The following is a 24,463-nucleotide window of genomic DNA, read 5'->3' on the forward strand; positions in this document are numbered from 1 at the left end:
AGCTATCTGAAATGCTGTCTCTTGGGCTATAGTCCCCATTTTGCTCCAAATAAAACATAACTCACAACTCTCACATTGTGTTTTTTTTTTTCCAGTCGACATGTGTTTAACACTGCTGACTGCACACTAAAAAACAGTTAAGATGGTAAGTTTTATATTATGCGACACATACTATTAAAAAAATCAGGATACTAACCTCACATACAAATGAGGATTAGAAGTATCAAGATTAAATCCCATACAAAGATATTTTAATAAAAACAAAAGTATCATTCAATACTGCTAAAGAAATTTTAAAAGGCCTATCTATGTAAATGAAAGATACAATCATACATCAGAAGACTTAATGTTGTTATCATGTCAATTCTTCCTAAATTGATCTAATGACTCAATGCCATCCCAATCGAGGGAACTGGCAAGTTAATTCTAAACTTCAGAGGGAAACGCTAAAGACCTAGAATAGCCAGGTCTTGAAAAAGAAGAACCATGTTGGAGAACTCACACTACCTTGTTTAAAGACACTCTAATTCTCATATTTAAGACAGAGTGTCGTTATCATAAAAATAAGAAAAAGGAAGCAGGCTGCAGGGGCTTTCAGAGAGAAAGAAGGCAAAAAGCCTGGGTTTTCCTGTTTGTATTTTCATTCTCTAGAACCAGAACAGGCTCTATGAAGCTTAAGAGAGAGCGAATTAACACCTGAAGACATCTTTGGAAAACAGTACCTGGAAGACTTTAATTACAAATGCATTCAACAGAAGGGAGAAAAAACATAGTTTTCAATTTTATTAAAGTTAACAAGTTTTGAGTTTTCTACCTAGGAAAAGACTGGTCAACTTCGGCTGCTTCATAGAAAAATTAGCATCCAAAATAACAAACATAAATCCATAGTTGCCTTTGTGACTTAAAGGGAAAAAAATAACTATTTTAAAAGTTACCAAAACTCCAACCATATCTGAGAGCATTATAAATTTCAAACAGTAGATTTACCACACATATTACATTTTCAAATTCTAACATAGCAAAACATAACCACATAATTTGGCTACATCTAATTATTTTGGAAAAGTTTTTTTAAAAAGTAACAAAGTTATGACTATAAAACTTGTGTATTTTTTTTTGCAAAGTAAAAAAACCTTAAATCTTTAATAAAGGAAAACAAAACAATCCTTAAATTTCTTATAAATAGCTCTCAAGATATATATTACCCATCTGCTACAAGCTTTCTTTACCTGAGAGAATTTCCCAGGATCCTTCACCACAAAGGATTACCTTAAAGAATTCTTCTAAAAAAAAAAAAAAAAGAATTCTTCCAACATTTTACTCACATAAATATGATTAAACACCTACAGAAGTGGATGTGGACAAATGCATTCTTAATCCACCCTTCCCCAAGTAAGTTTTTGCTGAAAGGATTTTGCTTTTTTTTTTTTTTTTTTTTTTTTTGCAGTATGTGGGCCTCTCACTGTTGTGGCCTCTCCCGTTGTGGAGCACAGGCTCCGGACGCACAGGCCCAGGGGCCATGGCTCACGGGCCCAGCCGCTCTGCGGCATGTGGGATCTTCCCAGACCGGGGCACGAACCCGTTTCCCCTGCATCGGCAGGCGGACTCTCAACCACTGCGCCACCAGGGAAGCCTGGATTTTGCTTTTAAAAAAAGAACACCTCTTTGGTAAAAGCCAAATATTTCCTCCTTTCAAAATGAACGCCTCTGCAAATGATTTACTGAGGAAGGGGGAAGGAAAAAAAAAAAAAAAAAAAGAGCGAGAGGTCTCTAGAATGGCTAGCATCAATTCAAAAGATCTGTGTCCTGCGAAGCAGGTCCAACATTAGAGAACGTATTTCTGCCTAAAATGCAAAACTGGATTAAAATGTCTAAGGCTTTACAAATATATTAAAGATGGCAGGAAACACAGTTAAGAACAAGGCCAAAGGGATTTAGTAAATTAAGGAGAATACCCTATAGAGAATGCCATGAATTCAGGGGCATTGGCACTGTACCTGATTAAGGAGGGCCCAGCGTGCTCTCTGGACACGTGGGGTCTTGGCCCGAGGTCACAACCTTCTTAGTTATAACCAAAACCGCCTTTCACTTCCAAGAGGGGTAGGACATGAATACATACCAAGATGAGATGCTCTTTAGAAAGGGAGTCAAAGGAGAAAAAGGCATAGGCAGCTTAAATGCTCACAGGCTCTGGAATTCCCTTTGCAGGGTAACAGGAAGCACCAATGGTAGTAAACTTCTGGCCAAAATTAAATAAGCACATAATCTTAAAAAAGGCAGAAGGTGACAATTTGGGGGGAATTAGCACTGCACAGAAGTCATCCATAATGAAGGCACCGCTGAGCAATTGGAAATGAACAATGGGGTGTGGGAGCCCCTCTGTTGGCCATTCTGATGGGCACCAGAACCCCAAATCCCCAATAACTCCACCCTCCATCAGTCCACATGCACATGGCCCATCTACTCTACAAAGGTGCTCCAAAGACCTCCGGAACAATTCTTTCAAGCCATTTCCCAAGAAACTGTGAGAACAAAACCAAAACCAACTAACCAGTATTAAAAAATTCAACCCAGTAAGGACAAAGTAGGTTTTCCAAAAGCCTTTGACAAAAAAGTCTCCGGTCTTCAGCCAGGTGACACATCTAGACATATACTGCAACATTCCCAGAAGAATCCCTTCCCCTACTTAAGTGTCTGTACTCGTGAAAATGAGAGGGGAAAAAATTTCCACATCGGATGAACGGCACAGAGGAAGCATACACAGTTTTAAAATATCTTCGGCTTTCATCACTAAAGGAGTCTGACCAGCAGCTTCTGGGAATACACTTTTTAAATCATGTATAAAAAGTTGTAGGAAGCAGAAGTCTATTATTTTAAAAAGATTATCAGTGAATTTATCAAATGAACATCATCCTTAAGAGCAACTCAGAGCAATTGGCACAATGTTTCCAGTTTCTTAAAACACAATAGCACAAAAATGTAGGTTTTTTAAACCCATGAATGTTGACTTATCACCTGAGTATTGTTTATTACAATTAATAATCATTAAAGTCAACTTCTTATTTATATGCCCTCTTCCCTCAGAGAACACCTACATCTCTTGATCATTCAGATAAACTTGCTTAAATTTTCAGTTGAGAATAAAAATCAGAGTGACTGTAACTCTCCTTCTTGTGTCAGACCAACCTTCAGAAAGGAACATAATTAGGCACCAACCAAGTCTTAAGCAGCTGGAAAATGGGGGTTGGTTGTAGGAGAATTTGGGCGGCTAAGAAGGGAAGCTCCGAGGGCCTGGCCACTGGCAGTGTCCTTTCCTCTGTCTCTCCCCGAGCTTCCTTCTGCACAGGAAGGGCCCAACGAAGGTCCGCTAAGGAACACAGGGCCTGGTCAGCTTGACCTTGACCTGCCAGAAGGGCCAGTTCTAAAGTCACACGGCTGGATGCCAGACCCCACTAGACCCCAGCAGGGAGATGACACAACGAAACCAGTCACTGACGGCAGCCCGGCTCTTGAGCTGCCTCTCCTTTTGGCTTACCCAGAGCCCATGTCACTGCACCAGCCGCTGCGGTGGCCTCTGCCGGGATGCTGCGACACACACAACCCCACTCCCTCCACCTGTCTGACCCACAGAGCTCACACTCCCACTGGCTTAACCTCGGGCTACACATGGCGGCCATTCATTTTGTGCCTATAGAAGATCTCTGGACCACCGAGCTCAAAGAGCTCCTGGTCTGAAAAAAACTTGATAAAGTTTACAAAACAAGGCTCTCACACACACAATGAGCAAACCTCCAACACTGTAAATAAGTTCCTGGAGGAATTCATCCATCGTTTGACCCTCGCCCCCCAATTTTCTTGAAAGGAGGGCAAAGCAGTGAGTGGAAATGAAGAACTGGACTCATTTCCCAGGCCAGCATTTGGCACACTGGAGGCTAGCTTAGGTGGGACCCAATGCATACAGCAGGGCACAAAAAGTACAGGCCAAATCTCTTCATCCTCAGACCCTCTCTGCCCGGGTGCTGAGAGGATTCTTTCCATCCTGCATGAAATACTGAGAGGAGGGTGCCCACCATCCTCCATCAGGGTCTTTGATGGACTTTCCACTGCGTAAACTCTTCCCTGGCTGAGAGCATCAGCACTGAAAATGGACGTCTTCTTGGGCAGCTGCCTAGAGTCAAATCTTTCTTCAGTATCACCTTAAAAGTAGGTATTTTGGAAATTTCTGCGGCTTTTGCTTATGGCTTAGTTAAATACCTCCCCACTCACCTCTTCTTCTAAGTATATTTGGTCACTTCTGCAACTTGTATAACTGGAGGCCTTACCTGGTCAGCCCTGTTTGAGGTGTTGTTGCCCGTGATCCTCACCTCAGCAAATCCACCCCCAAAATCATAATGGACATTAACGGTGTGGTCACATTACAGATCTGGAAAACAAAAGCCCTTTTGCTTTTACAATTTCAAAGGCCTCAAGTGGAAGAGAAACTGGCTGACTTTAGTAATGGAAAGAGGGGTGCAGCAGGCTTCAGTCAAGAAGCAACTTCCCAGGTAAGGTCCTAAAGTATCATGACTATCAATCCACAAACAAGAAAGAACTGTAGCAAAGAAAACAACACGAATCTTGTTCTCTAATCATGTGACTAACACCACGAGTAAGAGTCATATTATTGCGGTAACTCAGATCAGGTAGTGATAATCTGGTGGGGGAATCACATGGGTGGTGACGGCAAATTGTGCTTTTTCACATTATAACAAAGATGTTGAACCCAGAAAGGATGAGGGGAGCTCTGGGAAGGGCAAGGACAGAGTGAAGTCTGATTCCCAGCATCACAACTTCAAAGGGAAACGTTTGGGGGCCGGGAGGAAACAGCACAAGGGTGGAGTTAAAAGCAGATGCTTCCTCTTGTAGCCAATAAATACCAGGGAACCACGAGCAGGGGTCCTGCAGGCCGAGGTGGGGGAGAGGGGTCTGTGTTCTGTCAGGAGCTTAGGGTTCCAGATTCTGTCATGTCTTTCTATTTCAAGGATAGGAATAATAGGCCACACAAGGTAAGCTTTTCTCCCTGTGATAAAATGTCATGCCCCAAACTCTGTTTTGGTAAAAACATGCAGAAGGAAAATACTAGCCTAACTACTATCCCAGTTTTTAGGGGTAAGACACACACAAAATATATCACTCAGCATCAACTCGGGTGAACATTTCAATTTTGGGGGGACAAACTGGTAGCTTCTTTTCAAATTTCAGAATTAAAAAAGCTAAGCAGGTGATTTTTTTTTCCCCCTGTAAGTTTTTTTAGACCCACTCAAGCCAGCCAGGGGAATGCCAGCTTGTCACAAAGTACCAGTCACTGCTCAGACTCCTGGTACGTTTGTTCAAAGGACGTCACTTCCAGCCTGCAGAACCAAGGAGACTGCTCAGATCCTCACACGGAGAAGTGCGGAGAGGGTCGACAGAGGGGAGCGACCAGCGTTCCCAGGTATAACAGCACACATATCCAGCAGGAAGCCATCTTGACCCAGAAGATGGACCAGCTCCCGCTGAAGAAGGTTTCAATGTTGGCACTTTCATAGCTGCGGAAACAAGAGACCCAGTTGTGATCAGTGCAGGGAGAGAACAGGTGGTGGGAAGGTCTCTTCCACCAAGTCTGTCTCTCCCTGCTTCCACCACCTCCAGCCTTTCTTTTTTCCCTGGCAACTCAATTCAGGTGTAATTCACACCCACTTAAAGTACACGATTTTTATTATATTCATAGACTTGTGTAACCATCACCACAATCAATTTTAGAACATTCTCATCCCCCCAGAAAGAAACCCTGCACCCTTCAGCTGCCCTCTCATTTCCCTCCTCCTGCCAGCCCCTGCCATGCATTTATCCACTTTCTGTCTGTATGGCTTTGCCTATTCTGGACATGTCACCATGCATGGAATCATGTGGCCTCTTGTGACTGGCTTTTTTCACTCAGCATACTGTTTTCAGGGTGTATCCATGTTGTAGTATGTAACAGTACTTTATTCCTTTCTGTTGCTGAGGAATATTCCATTGTGTGGATATAGCATCTTTTGTTTATCCATTTGTCAGCTGATGGACATTTGGTTGTTTCCACTTTTCGGCTATTATGAATGATGCTATTATGAACATTTGTATACAAGTTTTTACGTGGACATACGTGTTTTTTTTCTCTTGGTTATATAATTAGGAGTGGAATTGCTGCATCATATAATAACTCTGTGTTCAACATTTTTGAGGAACTATTTTCCAAAGTGGCTGCACCATTTTACCTACCAGGAGTGAGAGGGGGTTCCAGTTTCTCCACATCCTTGACATCTGTTATTTTCTGCCTCTATCCTTTCTTAAACTTCCAAAGCCAAAATTTTAAAGGAATTCTCCAGGTATCACTGGGAAGCATTAGAGGTTCTAACACCCTCTTCTCCCTCAGGATGTTGGGGAAGAATCTCCTCAGGGAAGCCTTCCCCATCACTCTATTTGAAACCGCTGCCCCCAGCATCCCCGACCCCACTGGGTACTCCTCATTCTTCTTCTTCATTTTTCTTCACTGTTTGACATGCTGTATTTGATATGGATCACTGTCCATCTCCCCTATTAGAATATAGTCCCTATCACCCACAGCAGTGTGGCATGAAGGAGCCATTCACATGTTTGTTGTACAATGAGTCTTAATGTCTATCCTAAGTTATTCTAATGTCTATCTTAGGTATATCCTCAGGCACAACAAATTATGATGCAACAGAAACTTTGGATTGGTCAAAGAAATCTCCAAAAGGAATCAAAAAGAACCTCCATGTAGTGACAGGGAAAGTCATGCCCATCATGTATTGTCCATCATGTAAGTTAAAAAACAACCCTCAAGGGGGAGAATATGTGTAATCACATTTATGTTTTAAAAATTATATAGGCTTGGGCTTTCCTGGTGACGCAGTGGTTGAGAGTCCGCCTGCTGATTCAGGGGACACGGGTTCGTGCCCCGGTCCAGGAAGATCCCATATGCCGCAGAGCGGCTGGGCCCGTGAGCCATGGCCGCTGAGCCTGCGCGTCCGGAGCCTGTGGTCCGCAACGGGAGAGGCCACAACAGTGAGAGGCCCATGTACCACAAAAAAAAAAAAAAAAAAAAAATTATATAGGCTTATAAATGCACAGAAAAGGAATGAAAGGATACATACCATATAGTTAGCAGTGGTTATGGGGTGGGGGGGAGTCCATTGTTACTTTTCACACTTCCACCTTTTTTTTTTTTTTTTTTTTTGGCTATGCCACGCTGGCAAACCCGCGCCCCCTGCTGTGGAAGCAGGGAGTCTTAACTACTGGACCACCAGGGAAGTCCATATGTTAGTTTGTTTTAAGAAGATGTTTCAAACTTTTGTAATGAAAGTGTAAAAAAAAAAAGACAAAGTACAAAGTAGAAAAAAAGAGTGTCTTCTCTTTCTTAAAGGGAGAATTCCATGTTCTTCCTCCTCACTGTTACTATGCTCTCAAGACTGCCCACGTGCCATTAACCTCCCATTTTCTTAAAGCTGCAGTAAGTATCACCAATTGCCAGGCTTAAAAGCATGCCAACAGGGGCCTCCCTGGTGGCGCAAGTGGTTAAGAGTCCGCCTGCCGATGCAGGGGATACGGGTTCGTGCCCCGGTCTGGGAGGATCCCATATGCCGCGGAGCGGCTGGGCCCATGAGCCATGGCCGCTGGGCCTGCGCATCCGGAGCCTGTGCTCCGCAACGGGAGAGGCCACAACAGTGAGAGGCCCACATACCGCAAAAAGAAAAAAATAATAATAATAATAAAAAAAAAGCATGCCAACAGAAGGACTTCACTGGTGGTCCAGTGGTTAAGACTCCACACTCCCAATGCAGGGGGCCCGGGTTTGATCCCTGGTCAGGGAACAAGATCCCACGTGCTGCAAATGAAAGATCCCGCAACTAAGACCTGGCTCAGTCAAATAAATAAATATATATTTTTTTAAAAGCATGCTGGGCTTCCCTGGTGGCACAGTGGTTGGGAGTCCGCCTGCCGATGCAGGGGGCACGGGTTTGTGCCCCAGTCTGGGAGGATCCCATGTGCCACGGAGCGGCGAGGCCCGTGGGCCATGGCCACTGGGCCTGCGTGTCCGGAGCCTGTGCTCCGCGACGGGGGAGGGCCACGGCAGTGGGAGGCCCACATACTGCAAGGAAAAAAAAAAAAAGCATGCTGACAGACTGTCAGGAACGTGGACTGTTTCTGTGAAGATGAGTACAGCAGCACTTGCAGAAGAAGTGAGTTGACTCCAAGAGATCTGATCTTCGGGCCATAAAGAATAGGATGTTTTTAACAAAAACCCAATCCAAAAATGGGCAGAAGACCTAAATAGACATTTCTCCAAAGAAGATACACAGATTGCCAACAAACACATGAAAGGATGCTCAACATCATTAATCATTAGAGAAATGCAAATCAAAACTACAATGAGATATCATCTCACACCAGTCAGAATGGCCATCATCAAAAAATCTAGAAACAATCAATGCTGGAGAGGGTGTGGAGAAAAGGGAACACTCTTGCACTACTGGTGGGAATGTGAATTGGTACAGCCACTATGGAGAACAGTATGGAGGTTCCTTAAAAAACTACAAATAGAACTACCATATGACCCAGCAATCCCACTACTGGGCATATACCCTGAGAAAACCATAATTCAAAAAGAGTCATGTACCAAAATGTTCACTGCAGCTCTATTTACAATAGCCCGGAGATGGAAACAACCTAAGTGTCCATCATCAGATGAATGGATAAAGAAGATATGGCACATATATACAATGGAATATTACTCAGCCATAAAAAGAAACGAAACTGAGCTATTTGTAATGAGGTGGATGGACCCAGAGTCTGTCATACAGAGTGAAGTAAGTCAGAAAGAGAAAGACAAATACCGTATGCTAACACATATATATGGAATTTAAGGGAAAAAATGTCAAGAAGAACCTAGGGGTAAGACAGGAATAAAGACACAGACCTACTGGAGAATGGACTTGAGGACACGGGGAGGGGGAAGGGTAAGCTGGGACGAAGTGAGAGAGTGGCATGCACATATATACACTACCAAATGTAAAATAGATAGCTAGTGGGAAGCAGCCGCCTAGCACAGGGAGATCAGCTCGGTGCTTTGTGACCACCTAGCGGGGTGGGATAGGGAGGGTGGGAGGGAGGGAGACGCAAGAGGGAAGAGATATGGGAACGTATGTATATGTATAACTGATACACTTTGTTATACAGCAGAAACTAACACACCATTGTAAAGCAATTATACTCCAATAAAGATGTAAAAAAAAAAAAAGAATAGGATGTTTTTTTAAACAACTTCTAAAACATCTAAGACAATGGGGCCACTCACTTGAACCAGTTGGTGACGGTCATCATCACATAGAGGGAAGCCAAGAAGAATACGAAGTGGAAATAGGCATAGCTGTAGACAGTGCTTCTCTTCTCATCATAAATGACCCTCGGGCCCTCTTTCACATTCTGCTTCTGTTCTGTGTCTGTGACCCACAAAGCAAGCACAAGCCCAGTGAGTGAACACATGCATGTTTACCATTTTTGCAAAGCCACACTCGCTAATTCCCATCCCAGGGGCTGTTGAGTAGAAAAGCTGTCAAAAATCATTTGTACCCTCAGGCAATTTCATCTATGCCATAAGTCCCAAACGCCCACCTCACCCCAGAACCTTCTATAACAGGATGAGTTATCTAATGTCGGTCACATTTATTTTAACAGAAGAGAGCCCTTAAACACACAAAACGTATTATAAGCTCAGAAGAAAATGAGAGGGTGGAGCAAGAGTTCTCAAGCCCCTGGGATGCTCTGATTCAAGAAGAAAAGTAAGCTGAACGAAAGAAATTTTCCAAATTATCATTCCTTTAAAAAATGCACCTCCCGCTCCTTGAAATCTCACTGGGTAATGTAACTTATATAAACATGACCCAAAATATAGACTGTTCTTCGCTTGCCAGAATATCAACACAAACGAATCCCAGCAACCCTTTGGGAAGAATGTATAAAGTGTAACACATAACAATAAACCAGCCCTGGAATAAAAATTTCCTCTTACCACTCAAGTTATTTGTGCCTGAATCCCAAATGCCTACAGACTAGAGCTACAGGTCTGCAGGGCCACACGGAGCACAGAAGGAAAGCTGTCTACTTACCCTCTCCACCAGAGCCGAAGCAAAAACAACACCGGGCTACCTGCGAGGGCAAAACCAACAAAGTCAGGCGGCTTGCTTTCTGCTTTTCTATCTCCACGTTGGTTAAGAACTAAAGGCCACCTATGTGCCAAACCTTCTGCATCTGAACTATATCCCAAGCCCCGAACTGCACGCTTCACTCCTTCGAAAGGTTCTGATTACGTATCTGTTCTTCCAAGACGCTCTGGGGGCTAGTGACAGGAAATAAGGACCTGGAGGTGAGCCACCCAGATCCCGTTCCAAGGTGCTCCCTTAGTGCTTGCTCAGCTACTGCGAGGCTCTAGAAGGCAGCTCCAGGCTTTGCCCCAGCTGTGGGTGGCCCCACCCTCGAGGGAGCCTATCCTGGGCAACCCACACAGAATGACAGCTCACGGCAGGGCTGTAAAGGCGCAGCCACGGACCCCTGGAAGACAGCTCGGATGGATCGCGTATCTGCTCCGAGTGCCCGGGGGGTGAGCAGTGGCTCTGCCCAGCCTGCAGTGCCCTTCGACTTCACCCTCTGCCCCATGCTGCCCCCTTCCCTCCTTCCACAGGTGTTGGTCCCTAATAAACATCCTGCACCTCAGGCTCTGCCTCGGTGGCTGCTTCTGGAAAACTCAACCTGGAACACAAAGTGAATGAGACAAGGGCGCCACACTCATGGAGCTCACTCCTGGTGCTTTGCTCTACTGGCTACTTGATGAAATCCTCTTCAGCGCCTGGGGCTGGGATCATTATCCTGTTTACACGTGAGGAAACTGGGGTCATGCAGGCTGAATAACTGGCCTGAAGTCACAAAATTAGGTTAGTGACAGATCTGGGAGAGGAACGCAGTGAACCCCAATAGGCAGCATGTGGTATCTAGGAGATGGTGGGGCTGACAGACTCAGAAAGGGTAAAACTAAGGGATCTGGGTCCAGGAGGCCTGCCCACATTTCCTATTAAAATCGGGCTCTGAGCTGGCTGCCTCATGGGGGCAGGGGTGCTGGGGACAGAGATGGATGGGATGCTTTCCTTTAACAGTCCTTGGTTCCTTCCAAATGTCATGCCATGTTTCTGACCTACTCAAAACAATAAACAATTAAAAAAAATCAGGGTATGAAAAATTACTACAGGATTCCAGAAGTACTCTGGTAAACAGAATAAGAAATGTTACACATGCCAAGACAATCTGGGAAGTGCTGGGTCCTCAGCACCTTCTGGCTAACAACCATTTCACGACAAAGAACAGAGAGCCAGGGGCAAGGACGTGGGAGCTTGAGCCTTCGTCCCATTTATACACCTCAAAGCCAAGCCCTTTTTCCTTCATGCATCAGGGAAATTTGTCAGAGGGATTGGCCTTGACAGAATCTTGGATCAAGTGATACAGTCTAAGATTCACTAATTCATTCAATGGGGCCAAGACATGGTATGCTGGGGTCCCAGTTCTTTTGAAGCTTAAGTTACAACAAGAAATGACTAACTCTCTCTTTCAAAGGTATATCCTGTGAAATGCGAGGCAAGGAGTTAGCAAACCAACTTCCATCCCGTGTGCTCTCCAGTTCAGAGGGAAACGCTGGGGCTCTTTCCTTGGAATGAGAAGAAAAACATCCTCTGTTAAATCTAACTCGGAGACTTGCTGTTCTTTGCACTTTAACTGTGTACACAATGGGGATATTGAAGCCAGAGCAGTCCAACCTCAGCAGGGGGTGACCCAGTCAGCTGTGTGAACGACCACTTGCCTTCTAGAGGCCATTCTCTTCTGGAGAATAGGCAGTAACCCATTCAAACTCAGCACAGTTTTCTCCTTCTTCAAGTGACAGAAAGAGCTGGTGAATGATACTGGCAGACTGACAACCCCTCATAATGGTCCACTGTCTCCAGGTCAGGTGCAGGGAGGACCATCCCCAGAGACCCACTGCAGAACAAAGTGCCCATATCTGGACAGACACCAGGGCTCTTCCTCCATGCAGCCAGGGGTCGGACGCCAGGCAGGATCAGCAGGGCCCGCAGAGAGCAGCTGAATCTCGAGCAGGGGTGGTTAGGAACACAGCACAGACTCTGGAACCAGAGGGCATGGTTTACACGCTGGCAAATCAAAAGTTTCAAGGACTTAACTTTTCTGTTTTTCCCCCTTCTGTGAAATGGAGATAAAACCCTCCTTGGGTTTCTTTGAAGATTAAATGAAGTCACAGATGTAGCACTTAGAACACAGCTAGTCTCAGCCATCATTGGAACCTCCTGTTCGTTCCACTCTTGGGGTCAGGGCTGAGTCTCTTCCTGGCTGCCTCCATCTGATTAGACCTTTTGTGACCTTGGTGGATGTTCCACTGAGGGCCCCAGAAAAAAGACGTTTGCACAAGAATGAAAATGACATTCTGCTGACCGACAGGCAAAATGCTGACTAGCCTGGTTCTTCGGACACCGACTGTTCACCATTCTTCGCCCCATGAGATGCCCACCTGCTGGCGCTGCTGCAGTTAACAAGCTCATGTACAGACAGTGCCCAGCAGGGCGGCACAGAGCGCAGGCGTGTTCCTCCCCTCTCCTTCCCACAGCTACCGTATGACCTCATGGCCATGCCGTGTACGGAGAGCGCAGACAGGTAAAGACGAGGGGAATGGGCCAGAAGTTAAGACAACCCGCACACATTCTGTTACAACAGAGGAAATGAGCAAAGAGCAGCCCAACGAGCTACCCAGGCCTCTGGTGGGAGTGGGGCGGCCGAATGCCACACCAGAGGCCAAATTTGTTGGAGGAAAATCAAGGATTTACTTTAATCCTGTAGTATATTCAGGACATTTCTTTTCCTGTACGAAAACTGTATTCCTTCCTGAGGAGAAAAATGGGATCGTGGAATACAGACCACTAAAGATGCAAATAAACACATAAAAAGCCTTCTGAAAAACGGGTCTTCTGAGAGGAAGCTGGGCAAGAAAAGGAAATGAGCTTACTTCCAGTTCAGGAGCTGCGTACCGCCCCTGCAGAGCATCGGAACTTGACCTGGTCGTAGATGTCAAACTAAGAGATAAATAAAAAGGTCAGCAAAGGCTATTAATGTGTTTTATCACATAGAAGGAGGGCAGAGCCTCCTGGCGGACGGAGGCTCCAGTGAGAGGCTCACTCTAACCTACAGTTCTGCTTAAATAAAAGTCTATTTTAACAACCCACTTTATTCCAAAACTGCCTGACCTGTTCGATGGCTGATGTTTTTTTCCCATGTGGCATGAGATCATTTTATGCAAAGAGAAGTTTATAGGTTAAAAAAAATAAAAGTCGGGGCTTCCCTGGTGGCGCAGTGGTTGAGAGTCCGCCTGCCGATTCAGGGGACACGGATTTGTGCCCCGGTCCGGGAGGATCCCCGTGAGCCATGGCCACTGAGCCTGCGCGTCCGGAGCCTGTGCTCCGCAACGGGAGAGGCCACAACAGTGAGAGGCCCGTGTACCAACCAACAATCAATCAATCGATCAATAAAGTCATTTTTTGATCCTGTTATCTTGGTTTTCACTATTGGTTTCCACTTCTCCTCCCTCAAATGCCAATAATTTTCAGATTTCATTTTTATCTTTCCCCTCCCTTTGACTAGTCTCACTTAGAAGGGATCAAAAGCAATGAAAGAAACCAGAAATGGCAACAAAATGCAAAGGCATGAAAAGCAAAGGTCATCGCTATTTTCTGTGATAATCAGCCTTTGGCGAAACAAGGTTTTCTGTTTGGAAATTCAGCACAGAGTAGTTATCAGTGTGATTAAAAAAAATTCTTCCTGCCACTCTCCCCATACCTAGAGAGGTAAAATGTTATAAAATCTGGCTTACAGGGGTTAAAAAAAAAAAAAAAGGTATTTATTTTTCCTGGGGGGAAAAAAGGACCATTTTAAGCAAATAGGAAAATATTCAATATATATGAATAATCTTTACAGATTGATTTAGCAAATATTTACCGAAGGTGTGCCATGTGCCAGGCCCTGTTCTAAGCACTGGGGACTCAGTGAAACACACAACAATCCCTGCCCTCCTGCAGCAAATGTGCTAGCCTGGGGGCGGAGGGGCTAGTGGAGAGGCAGGAATTAGCAGACTCATTTCAACCAAATAAACTGCAAGATGCAGCACTACCTTCTCTGCTCATTCTCATCCTCTCTCTCCAGGAGAGATCGATGAGATGCAAATAAACAATAAAAAGTTTTCCTCGTAAAAAGGTCCTCTGGGATCCAAGAGCATTGCTTCTTTTGTGGGTCCACTCAAGTCCAATAGCATCACTTTCACTTCTGCTTTGAACAGATGGATGTTAATGGAGGCCCACTCCACTCCCACTTCCTGACTTTGAGCCTGGTCTGAGGAATGATAGAAACGATTCCCAATGGCTGTGCGCCCAAGAAACACATACACCTTGCTCCTGCACTCAAGGGCATGCTACATTTTGTGCATATGAATTATGATTTAACACGGTATATCGTTTCCATGGAGGAAAATGTAACTTAACTTTAGGAAGAGATCAATATCTGGAATTTTCATCTGAAAGATGATATTTATTCTTTAAAAAAAAGTTCAAATAAATATTCCATTTCATAAATTCTTGGGAATAAAATGGTTTCATAAAAGCAAAGCTTTGATCCTGGCGCCTCTGCCACTTTGCTTCCATCATCAGAGAGCACTTTAAAAGGGGAAGCTTTTGTTCTTCTAAAAATACCTATAATCAGTTCATCATTAGTGACATGTGACTTCTATAAGTAGATGCTACCATAAAATAAGGTCTTTATTCAGTCATGGCCTTTACCCGCAAAACACTCTTCTTAAAATTACTGAGAAAATATTGTTTTTACAAACTCTTTAAAAGCCTAGGAAATTCTTACTGTCTGCACTCTGGCTATTACTAAGACCCATCTGGTCAGCACAAGACAACAATTCCCGGATTATCCATAACCTCTTCCCTTCCAGGGCTAAGGCCTGAGTGACTTTAACCCAGTACTTCCTGTGGGGGTGCGAGGAGCCTGACAGCATTTGGTTGGGACAATGCTTCAGTGGACACAGAAGGTCTAATCACCTTATTTGTTTACTATCTCGAGCCCTCACTCACCAAAAGCCAGGGGCATCTTGCAGTTGTTGTGACAACCAAAAAAGAAAAACGTCTCCCTGCTACTCCCAACCCCTCCCAACCTCTGTCATGTCCAGAATCTCTTCCATGTCCAGAATCTTTTCCATATTGGAAGAATGATTTGCAATGCAGGTGCCCCTCCACATCTGCTTCAGCGGTTCTGGAACTGGCCAAACTCCACTAGGTCACAGAAAATCTCTAGACAACACGTCCAGACTTTCCTATCGGAGACCACAGATTCTGCCCCTGACAAACTTACAGGGCCCTTGAGAGATCCCGTGACTGTTCTCAGACTTGGCATAATCAAGTTCAGTTATGTTCCCAGTGGAAACCAGAGTTGGTGGAAAGGGGCCCCCAACATGTTCCTGATGCAGAGACATGAAAACTTCTAGCTGGCAGGTTAGGGAGTAACAGGATTCCCAAAAGGTACTCCCCCCCCCCCTTCTTAAATAAAAGCAGTAGGTCCAGAACACACCAAAAGAATAGATAACCCTCCTTGATTTGCCAACTTTTCTCCATTTAAACCAATCTCTCCAGTGCCATCTTACCAATCTTGCACCTATTTCCATATGTTCTGCTATAGTGCTGTGAAATGTCCCATTTGGAACTAGCAAGTTGTTTGACCTTTATTAAAGATTCTTAGTTTTTCCAATTTTGTACTCAAATTCCTAAGACAGCTGAAAAAAGAGTTATTTTTTTCCTCTTAAGCATAGCTAAAACTGAAATAGCCAGGGAACATTTTACAGCACAAACGCCTCCTAATAATGCAATTATGCAAGTCATCCAGCTGATTGTTCCACCTAAGTGAAGGATCTTACTCCAAGTCTTCCCGGGGGGGGGGGGGGGGGAATGACTATGAACCTGTCTCTCCCAATACACCAGCAAAGGAGATGTAAGGAAATGTTTCCTGAACTGGGGGAGAAATATAGGAGCAGTCTCCCCATCTCAATTTTCCTTATGTGTACAACGAGGGAATTGAACTCTTCTTTTGGGGGGTGGGGTGGGGCGCACAACTTGTGGGATCTTAGCTTCCCAACCAGGGATGAAACCTGGGCCCTCAGCAATGAAAGGACAGAGTCCTAACCACTGGACCGCCAGAGAGTTCCCAAGAGGGAATTGAACTTGATCGACTCCATGATCCTGTCTCATCTGACAGTTTGTGAACTTGAAGCCAACAGAATAACAATTTCAATCAAAATCTAGAGACCAAGGAGGGACTTAAGGAATAGCTGGGGGAGGCCAGGGCCTATGACAGCAAGGATCCAGGCCTAAGGGGTTACAGGGGCATCCGCTTACAGAAAGAGCCATCGGGGGACTCCTGACAGGGTCCGGGCTGTGACATTTCTTTACAGCATAATGCCTGGGTACAGTAGAAGAGGCTTTGGGAGAAAGGGCAGCCTCAGTTGGAAAGCTGGCGAGTGAGTTTTGGCTGAGCCCTTCTTCCAAGCTAAGACAGCCAAGAGTAAAACAGCCTCATAGTGAGTGCCCAGAAGCAGGACTTGGGACAGAGAGCCAGAAACTGAGACTGGAGGTCATCATGAGAGCCTCCTAAAGAAGTGTTTGAGAGAGAGAGAGTGTGTGTCGGGGGTGAGGAGACTCCAGTTGGGTGAGGACATAGCACAGTGAGCCTCTAAGATCTCACCAAACAAAGTTAACCCCAATCCCAAGCAACCCTGGACTTCCACTGAAAACAGGTGATTTCTTCTCCCTTCAATGCACACACCACCCCATCTTCTGGCTTCCTACAGATTCTATGGAGAATTCTAGATATTCCTGCAATCACCTTCAAATGACAGTTTTCGCCCAGGCAGTGCAGCCTCCTTCTGTAGTATCTTCCAATCTCTCAATCCGCTGAGTCTAGGAAAGTCAAGATTTGAAACACTCCTAATTGGGCCGCCTCTCACACCTCCCTGTTCAAGGCCCTCCTAGGCTGAACTTAGTACCCCTTGAGCTCCAAGATGCTTGGTATAAAGTTCTCAAAGCCCATTCCTCCTGGAGCTGTGGTGGGTAATCAGAGCAAACATCAGTCACTCAGACACCCTCACCCCACCCTGGGTAGCACTTCACTGACCCCTGAGGAATCACCTGCCATCACCAGGCAGTGTGTTCGTGCCGTGTGTTACACCAATACCCTGGAGCTGCCTGGCTACTCCTCATCTCCACTCGGTGTGGCTGCTGTTTTCTGTCTCCTCGTTCCTTTGCACGCTATGGTTTTGCAGTTTGATTACCAGCACTCAAAAACGTTTGTTACTGGCATTTAGACAGATGTTAAGTAGCAGCTGTCAGCTTTGAAAGTTGTTATCTTTTGGGAATATCAGATTAGACCTTACCAACCTCCACTAAAGTGCCTCTAAATTCCAAAAGGAGCAATGTTTTATTCATTATTTCTCACTCAAGGGTGGCAGTGAAAATCTAACAGGGTGGAAATTCCACACCACAAACCAACACCACTGGTGGCAGTTCTATCAGCACATTAAATAGCATTTTTGCCATCTTTTCCATTGATGGGCTTAGAGCAAATCTATGCCCTATTTTTATCTAAGGGCACAAATATTTTTTATCATGCAGGATTAGGCATTCAGCAACTCAAAAACATATGATTTTATTCTATCCAGTATCTTTACAGCGTTTTTTTTCTGATAGCACAAACAAAAAGAAACACTAGCTCATTGTAAAAAAAAAAAAAAAATTTTTTTTTTTTTTAGAAAAAAACAGAAAAAAAAGTTCTCCCTAATACCACTACTCTTACAAGCTTGGTTTATCTCCTTCCAGTTTTTCTACATGTGTAAATACAACTATATTTTATTTTAAAAATGGAATATTCTACACTTATAGTTTAGTAACCTACTTTCTCCTCACTGGATTTACCAATATTTTTTTACATACCAATACAGAAAAAAATGTGACAAATTGTAAAATTAGCCATGTTGCTGACACTACTCCCCAAAGCCCAACAATAACAGACTCAGGAAGGAAAAACTTAAGAAAGGAAGGGCTGAGAATCAGCATTAAAATGTGGGTGGCCTTTATGGGTTTCCTGAAAACATTCATTGATAAGGGCCTGAATCAGTGAACAAGTATGGAATTAATAACGGTGCAAGGCCAGACACCGGTCACCACAGTCCCTTCTGCTGCAGCATGGAAAGGCTGTCACCACATCACAGACAGGCTGAGAGCTTGCACGCGTTTGAAAGCTTGATGCATGACTGTGAACACGTGCTTTATAAAAATCAGTTCTCTTGTCTACGTCTGTCGTCTATGTCTATGTCTGTTGGTCCCTTTCTGTGGCATTAGGGGGTGTTAGAAGCTCTAAGAGAAAAAGCCAACATGCTCAGAGAGACATTCTATTTATACAAGCCATGACCACCAGGATGGTACAGTTTTGGCCAGAGGAAGATTACCATGTGCCTGTGACTAGCTGAAATTTTAGACACTGAAATATAACAAACGAGGGACTTCCCTGGTGGTCTGGTGGGTAAGACTCCATGCTCTCAATGCAGGGGGCCCAGGTTTGATCCCTGGTTGGGGAACTAGATCCCGCATGCATGCCACAACTAAGAGCCCACATGCCGCAACGAAGATCCCGTATGCCGCAACTAAGACCCGGCACAACCAAAATAAATAAATAAATAAATATACACACACATATATATATGTGTGTGTGTATATATATTTTTTTAAATAAAAATAAAGAAGAAATATAACAAACGAAATGTAAAACACAGGAGTAAAATCTAAACATGAAAGGGTTACTGTCAAAGGGAAGCTTGATCATCAGTGAAATATGTACCTGAAGTAAGAAACTTATCATTCCTACCCTTTACTTTTCTCCTTCTCGTATCTTCTACAGATTTTGAAGGTGGAATAAACCTCACCCCAAGCATCTGCAACACAGCCTGCTTATGTATCACACCTACTTTTGGAGGAATGACTTCGCCTCCTTAATAGCAATGTGGGTTTCAGCATAAAAGAAAAGGGATGCTTCCTGTCTTTCCTGGACCAAGCACAGAATGACTGTGTATGGAGTACTTTGTACTCTTTCCATCAACAAGAGAACAAACGGTATTTCCGCTGGAGTAGAAAGTTGCCAAAACATTCTGGCACATACCACCTCTTCCTCACTTTGTGCTCCCTTACTCTCCAAAAATGCTTTAGCAAGTAGTACTCAACCGTCTGTTAAAGGATTGCAACGTACCATATATATTTATTTTATTTACTGCATAGAAATACAAGTTAGGCAAATGAAGTCCAAACACCTAGATTTCATGCTGTAATACCACCTTTTTACTTCGGGCTACATTTTCCCTCTTCCTCAGATGGTATTTGTTTGGCTGCCTCACACTGCTAAAACATATTTAAATTCTCCTCTTATACTTTTAAAGTCTGCAAAGATGGCCTTAGGTAACTCTGAAACTTACCAGGAATACAAGATGCACGCACACAACAGAGTGGTACCCAGTCCAGCAACCAAGTTTTTGTCTCTGTACAGGTCCTGACCAAAGTCAGGCACACAGATGGTGACGTTCTTCCCATGCTGATCTAGAACTTGTGAAGAAAAGGGAAAGGAATCAGAGCCAAATTAGAAAAGCCTGCTGTAACTCAGGGATGCATTCACTTTGGGAAAATTCATGCAGTGCAGAACAGTGAAGACTCAGCACTGGAAGCTTTTCCTCTACTGTCCCACTCGACTCAGACTAGATTGTTACTACTGTGAAGCACCCTCTGCCACCCAGGAAGCCTCTCGGAGCAAGACCCTCAGGTTCCAGCTTAGTGCTAAAGGGATCATCAGTCCCAGGACTTTCTAAGAGTTGTGTTATTTTTCAGAACTATTGAAACAATAGTAAAGAGTAAACGTAGGTCATTTTTCAGTTGATTGGGCAACAGGTAGCGTGCAGCTGAGAGCATCCTCCATGTCTATCCTCCCTGGAGGAGTGTCAAGACTATTACATCAAACAGGAACCTGCAGGAACTGCTATCTGGCCGACAGCCTGCACCCAGATGAGAAGTCATTTTACTGTTGGTAATAGGACAGTCATGACATCTTACGGCTGTAACATGGGAACCTCCTCAAGTGGTCTAGAGCTTTAAAAAATTGTGAGAGGCTACATAACAAAGATTTCTATCATATTACCATCACTAGTCGTTTACTTTTTATCTATCACAGAGTCTTCAATTTTGAACACCCAAGCTGGATCTGTTTGCCAACTCTGCCCAAAAGTAAGAAACATAAACATAAAATAACAGGCTAGAAACCATTTTATAAACATGTACATTCTAAGAGTTTAAGGTTGGACTAAAATTATTACTGGTGCTCCCACTTGAAACTGTAAACTTAACTGTGTGTGCTGTGGTTTAAGGAATCTTTATTCTTAGGCCAATGAAAATTTTCTTTACAAAACTGACCAAAATATGAACTTTGCTATTTAAGTAGTACCACCCAAAATTAAAAATAAAAGTTTTTTTTCTGTATTTAAGTGATACCTGCCATTAAAAAGAAAAATGTTGTAACCAAAAACCCCGTTAAGTTAAAAACAGAGATTAATACGTAAATAGTCAAAACACTCATAAAAGTCTTAAATAGACTAGACTTAAATAAACTTAGAGTCAAGATAGAGATTAAAAAAAATTATATCCAGGATAGACTATACTTAATATAAGACGTACAATTATATTTGCATTGTACTATAAATAGCTATAAAGGCAAGACCCATATGTAGTACATGTATATGCTAAAAGTTTCAAATTATCTTTGCATTTGCTTTCTAAATTTAAAAAAGGAAAACAACTTCAATTTTCTATTCTAGAGAAAAGAGAGTACATGCATTTCACCTGATGTATATAAGATAAAATGTACCCAAACATATTCACGTGTATATGAGTATACATTTATATATCACAAAAGTGATAAAGATGATGAAATATAATGAGTTTGGAAATCAACACAAGAAAATTTGGTCCTTTACTGGGAAAGCTTATAATATAATAGTGCTTTTATAGTTCTCAAATATTCATTGCAACTACTCTACAAGAATAATAGGTACCCTTTATACAGCACCTACTACATGTCAGGAACTGTACTTATACTTACATACACACACATACTCATTGAAATCTTAAAAGAAGAATTTTATTTAATTATCTTCTTAAAATAATAATTAAAATTCTTATTTTAGGGGCTTCCCTGGTGGCGCAGTGGTTAAGAATCCACCTGCTAATGCAGGGGACACAGGATCGAGCCCTGGTCCGGGAGGATCCCACATGCCATGGAGCAACTAAGCCCATGCACCACAACTACTGAGCCTGTGCTCTAGAGCCCACGAGCCACAACTACTGAGCCTGCACACCACAACTACTGAAGCCCACGCGCCTAGAGCCCATGCTTCGCAACAAGAGAAGCCACCACAATGAGAAGCCCGCGCACCACAAGAAAGAGCAGCCCCTGCTCCTGCAACTAGAGAAAGCCCGCATGCAGCAACAAAGACCACATGCAACCAAAAAAAATAATAATAATAAAATAAAATCTTTTTTTAAAGGCGAGATATCTAGGGAGAGAAAAGTGACTTCATACAAGTTACTTAAGTGGCAGAACCACTCCCATGCTCTTTCTACTCTGTTACAGTCAGAGAAATGATCACCTAAAGAAAATTAATAACCATCTAAAAATAATAATAAAAAAAGAGCAAAAAAATTTTTCTTGAATATTTTTGATTATTTCTTGAACATTTGAGTATTTCTGAGCAGGAAAATGCAGATTAGGCCTCAAAGCAAACTCAACAGCCCTCCTTAGTTCATGTCTTTCCTGAACAGCAGGAAGACTCAGGAGAAGGAAGTTTCATGTTCATATCCCATGTTGAGGACCTCATTTAATGAAGAAGTCTAGATCATCTCTCTATTTTGATGTGTCGTATCCCTGATACTTAAATGATAGCTCACAGAGACATAGTGCTCACTCCACAAATGACAATATTCATCCTGCAAGCACAGGCTCCCTAACAAGTCGGCTTACCTATTTCTACAGGTTTGCTGGACAGAGCTGAGAACGTGAGATACGTGACGTAGCAGCTGATGAGACCCGACTGCAGTAACCCAGAGTGAGGCTGTCCTGGAGAATGAGAAGAGACAGTGTTTTAAATCAATGATGAGAAACCATATGTGCCTTAAAAAAACAGGTCTCCCCCGAATGATATCCCTCCAACTTGGAGCCCCACCCTTCAAGGTAAGAAGAGGTACGTAATGTGTTTCTCAGATGACACCAAAACATTTGGGGAGGGGGCGGGGAGTGATACACTGAACCTAACTGCTGTTTTAGAGACGACAAGTTCTACCGAGTTCTCTCCCAACACCCTATTTTGATAATAACTACAGCTGTACTGAAACATATTGCCTGGTCTCCCTGAGGTTCATAACATTAGTTCTTAAATCACAAAACCTCCAAAGAAAATTTACCATCGTTATTTGTGAGATAACATCGTTTAGTGGGGTAAATGATGGATTTTATAGGGAGGGCCTGGATTCCAGATTCGACAAGGCCATCAGACACTCATAGTCCATGACAGTGGGAGAAAGCTCATATCTGTCAATGGACAAAAAAACCTTTGGGAATACCAGAGCTGGTCCAAACCAAAGAAGAAGGCTATGGGACTGAGCATTCACTGGGAAAAGGGCTTCAGTGTTACAATATTTAAATTAAACTATCCAGATGGTTGAGAGTAACCAAGATGTGATAAAAGGAATTCATCCTTTTTTTGGTGAAATTTTCAACCACCTGCAGACATAAAAGGATTTAGTTTTACCCAGTCTTCCCTTTGATTAAATTTATTCCCAGAGTTATAATTATTAAATTATAATGACCAATAAAGGTAAAAAATAGGCCCTTTTATAATGTTGCTCTTTGGCATGGGAATAAGACTCACCTTACCAATTAATGGCATTAAACCAAATATTTCAAAATATTATAACTATTTCAAAAAGTAGGATTTAACCCAAAGAATATTTTAATCTGAATACTAATGTTTTAGGAAATTCTTAATTGGTCAATTAAAGGAACTAGAGGAGTAATAACCATCTCAATTTCAATAATGAACTTCCATCATCTCTTCCTTTTGGCTTTGAAACAACCATGAGCAAGATCAGGCTCACAGGTTTCTGTTGGCTTTGCAGAGGAAGGATTGGGATATGAGAAAGGTTAGCTCCCGGAGCTAGCTGCGGGCAGAGCCAGGATCGGATTTCCTGCTTCCTGACTCTGGGACCACGCTGTCCTCAATTTGTGGTCCACGGGGTCTTAAGTGAAAGATGAGCCCCAGAACAGCTCCTTCCGTAGCCTTCTCACTCTTTCAAGTTTTACACAGAGATCACAGGGAAGAGCTAAATATCCACTAAAGGTGTTTTCCATTGAAAGGCTCCTTGTAGTACATTATGTAATGGCAACATCTATCTCCTTATTTATTGGCTTCATTACACTCAAATCTTGGACACAAGGCATGCGTGACTATTACATTCGCCCCAGTGTGGGGCTTGAAGGGGACACTGGGGTCCCACCGTTCCTATTGCTGACCCACCCATGGTAAATTAAGGAATGACCATAATTTCCAAAAAGGGAGGGGTGTTGCTCAAAGACATTTATAATATGAATAAGGAAGAATCAAAAAAACTGTGCTTACGATTTTGGACACAGGGTGAGATGGCTACCACTGAAATAAGCAGACACAGGCCTCCGTTTATCCCCAGAAGAATTTTATTTTCCACGCAACCATCTTTCTGTGTATAAAACACTGCCATCAAAATCAAGCCTCCCGTGGCGATGGAGTACATGATGAGAGTCACCAGGGACAGAGAGGCGTACCACAGCTTGTTGCTAGCTGTGCCTGCGGTCCTGTTTCTCCAGGAAGTGGAGAAGAGGAAGGGGAGAGAAGACAGGTCAATTGATTCTCCGACAGCATCTACCATCCCTCAGGCATTATTCACTAATGCCATCAGGCCCCAGCCCATAGTAATGAGTTATCCAGAAGGCCCATCATTTTACCCACTAGAAGCTAGAAGGTACAGGTAAATATGCAAAAACTTCTTGGCTCAAGCATAGCATTTTTTCTAAACACTGAAAAAATGCCATCTTTGACTCAAGTGTATTCATCAACTAAAATGAATACACCACAGACTTTATTCTAGCTTCCCCATTCTGGATGTCAATT

General features: G+C 43.4%; 1 protein-coding gene across 3 annotated transcripts in view; it reads right to left on the minus strand.

Moving 5' to 3' along the window:
* Nucleotides 1-770: 770 nt before the first annotated feature.
* Nucleotides 771-24,463, minus strand: part of SERINC5 (serine incorporator 5) — a 191,160-nt gene continuing 167,467 nt past the window's right edge. For all 3 annotated transcript variants that reach the window (XM_060093108.1, XM_060093106.1, XM_060093105.1), the window contains 7 exons: nt 23,936-24,147; nt 22,282-22,377; nt 19,694-19,820; nt 13,139-13,205; nt 10,188-10,227; nt 9,377-9,521; nt 771-5,567 (listed from right to left, as the gene is read on the minus strand). In XM_060093108.1, the coding sequence (XP_059949091.1) occupies nt 5,420-5,567; nt 9,377-9,521; nt 10,188-10,227; nt 13,139-13,205; nt 19,694-19,820; nt 22,282-22,377; nt 23,936-24,147 (835 nt within the window). In that variant the 3' untranslated portion in view covers nt 771-5,419. The remainder of the gene's footprint in view (nt 5,568-9,376; nt 9,522-10,187; nt 10,228-13,138; nt 13,206-19,693; nt 19,821-22,281; nt 22,378-23,935; nt 24,148-24,463) is intronic.

This window comes from Mesoplodon densirostris, chromosome 3, assembly GCF_025265405.1.
Source record: "Mesoplodon densirostris isolate mMesDen1 chromosome 3, mMesDen1 primary haplotype, whole genome shotgun sequence".
NCBI classification, from domain to species: Eukaryota; Metazoa; Chordata; class Mammalia; order Artiodactyla; family Ziphiidae; genus Mesoplodon; species Mesoplodon densirostris.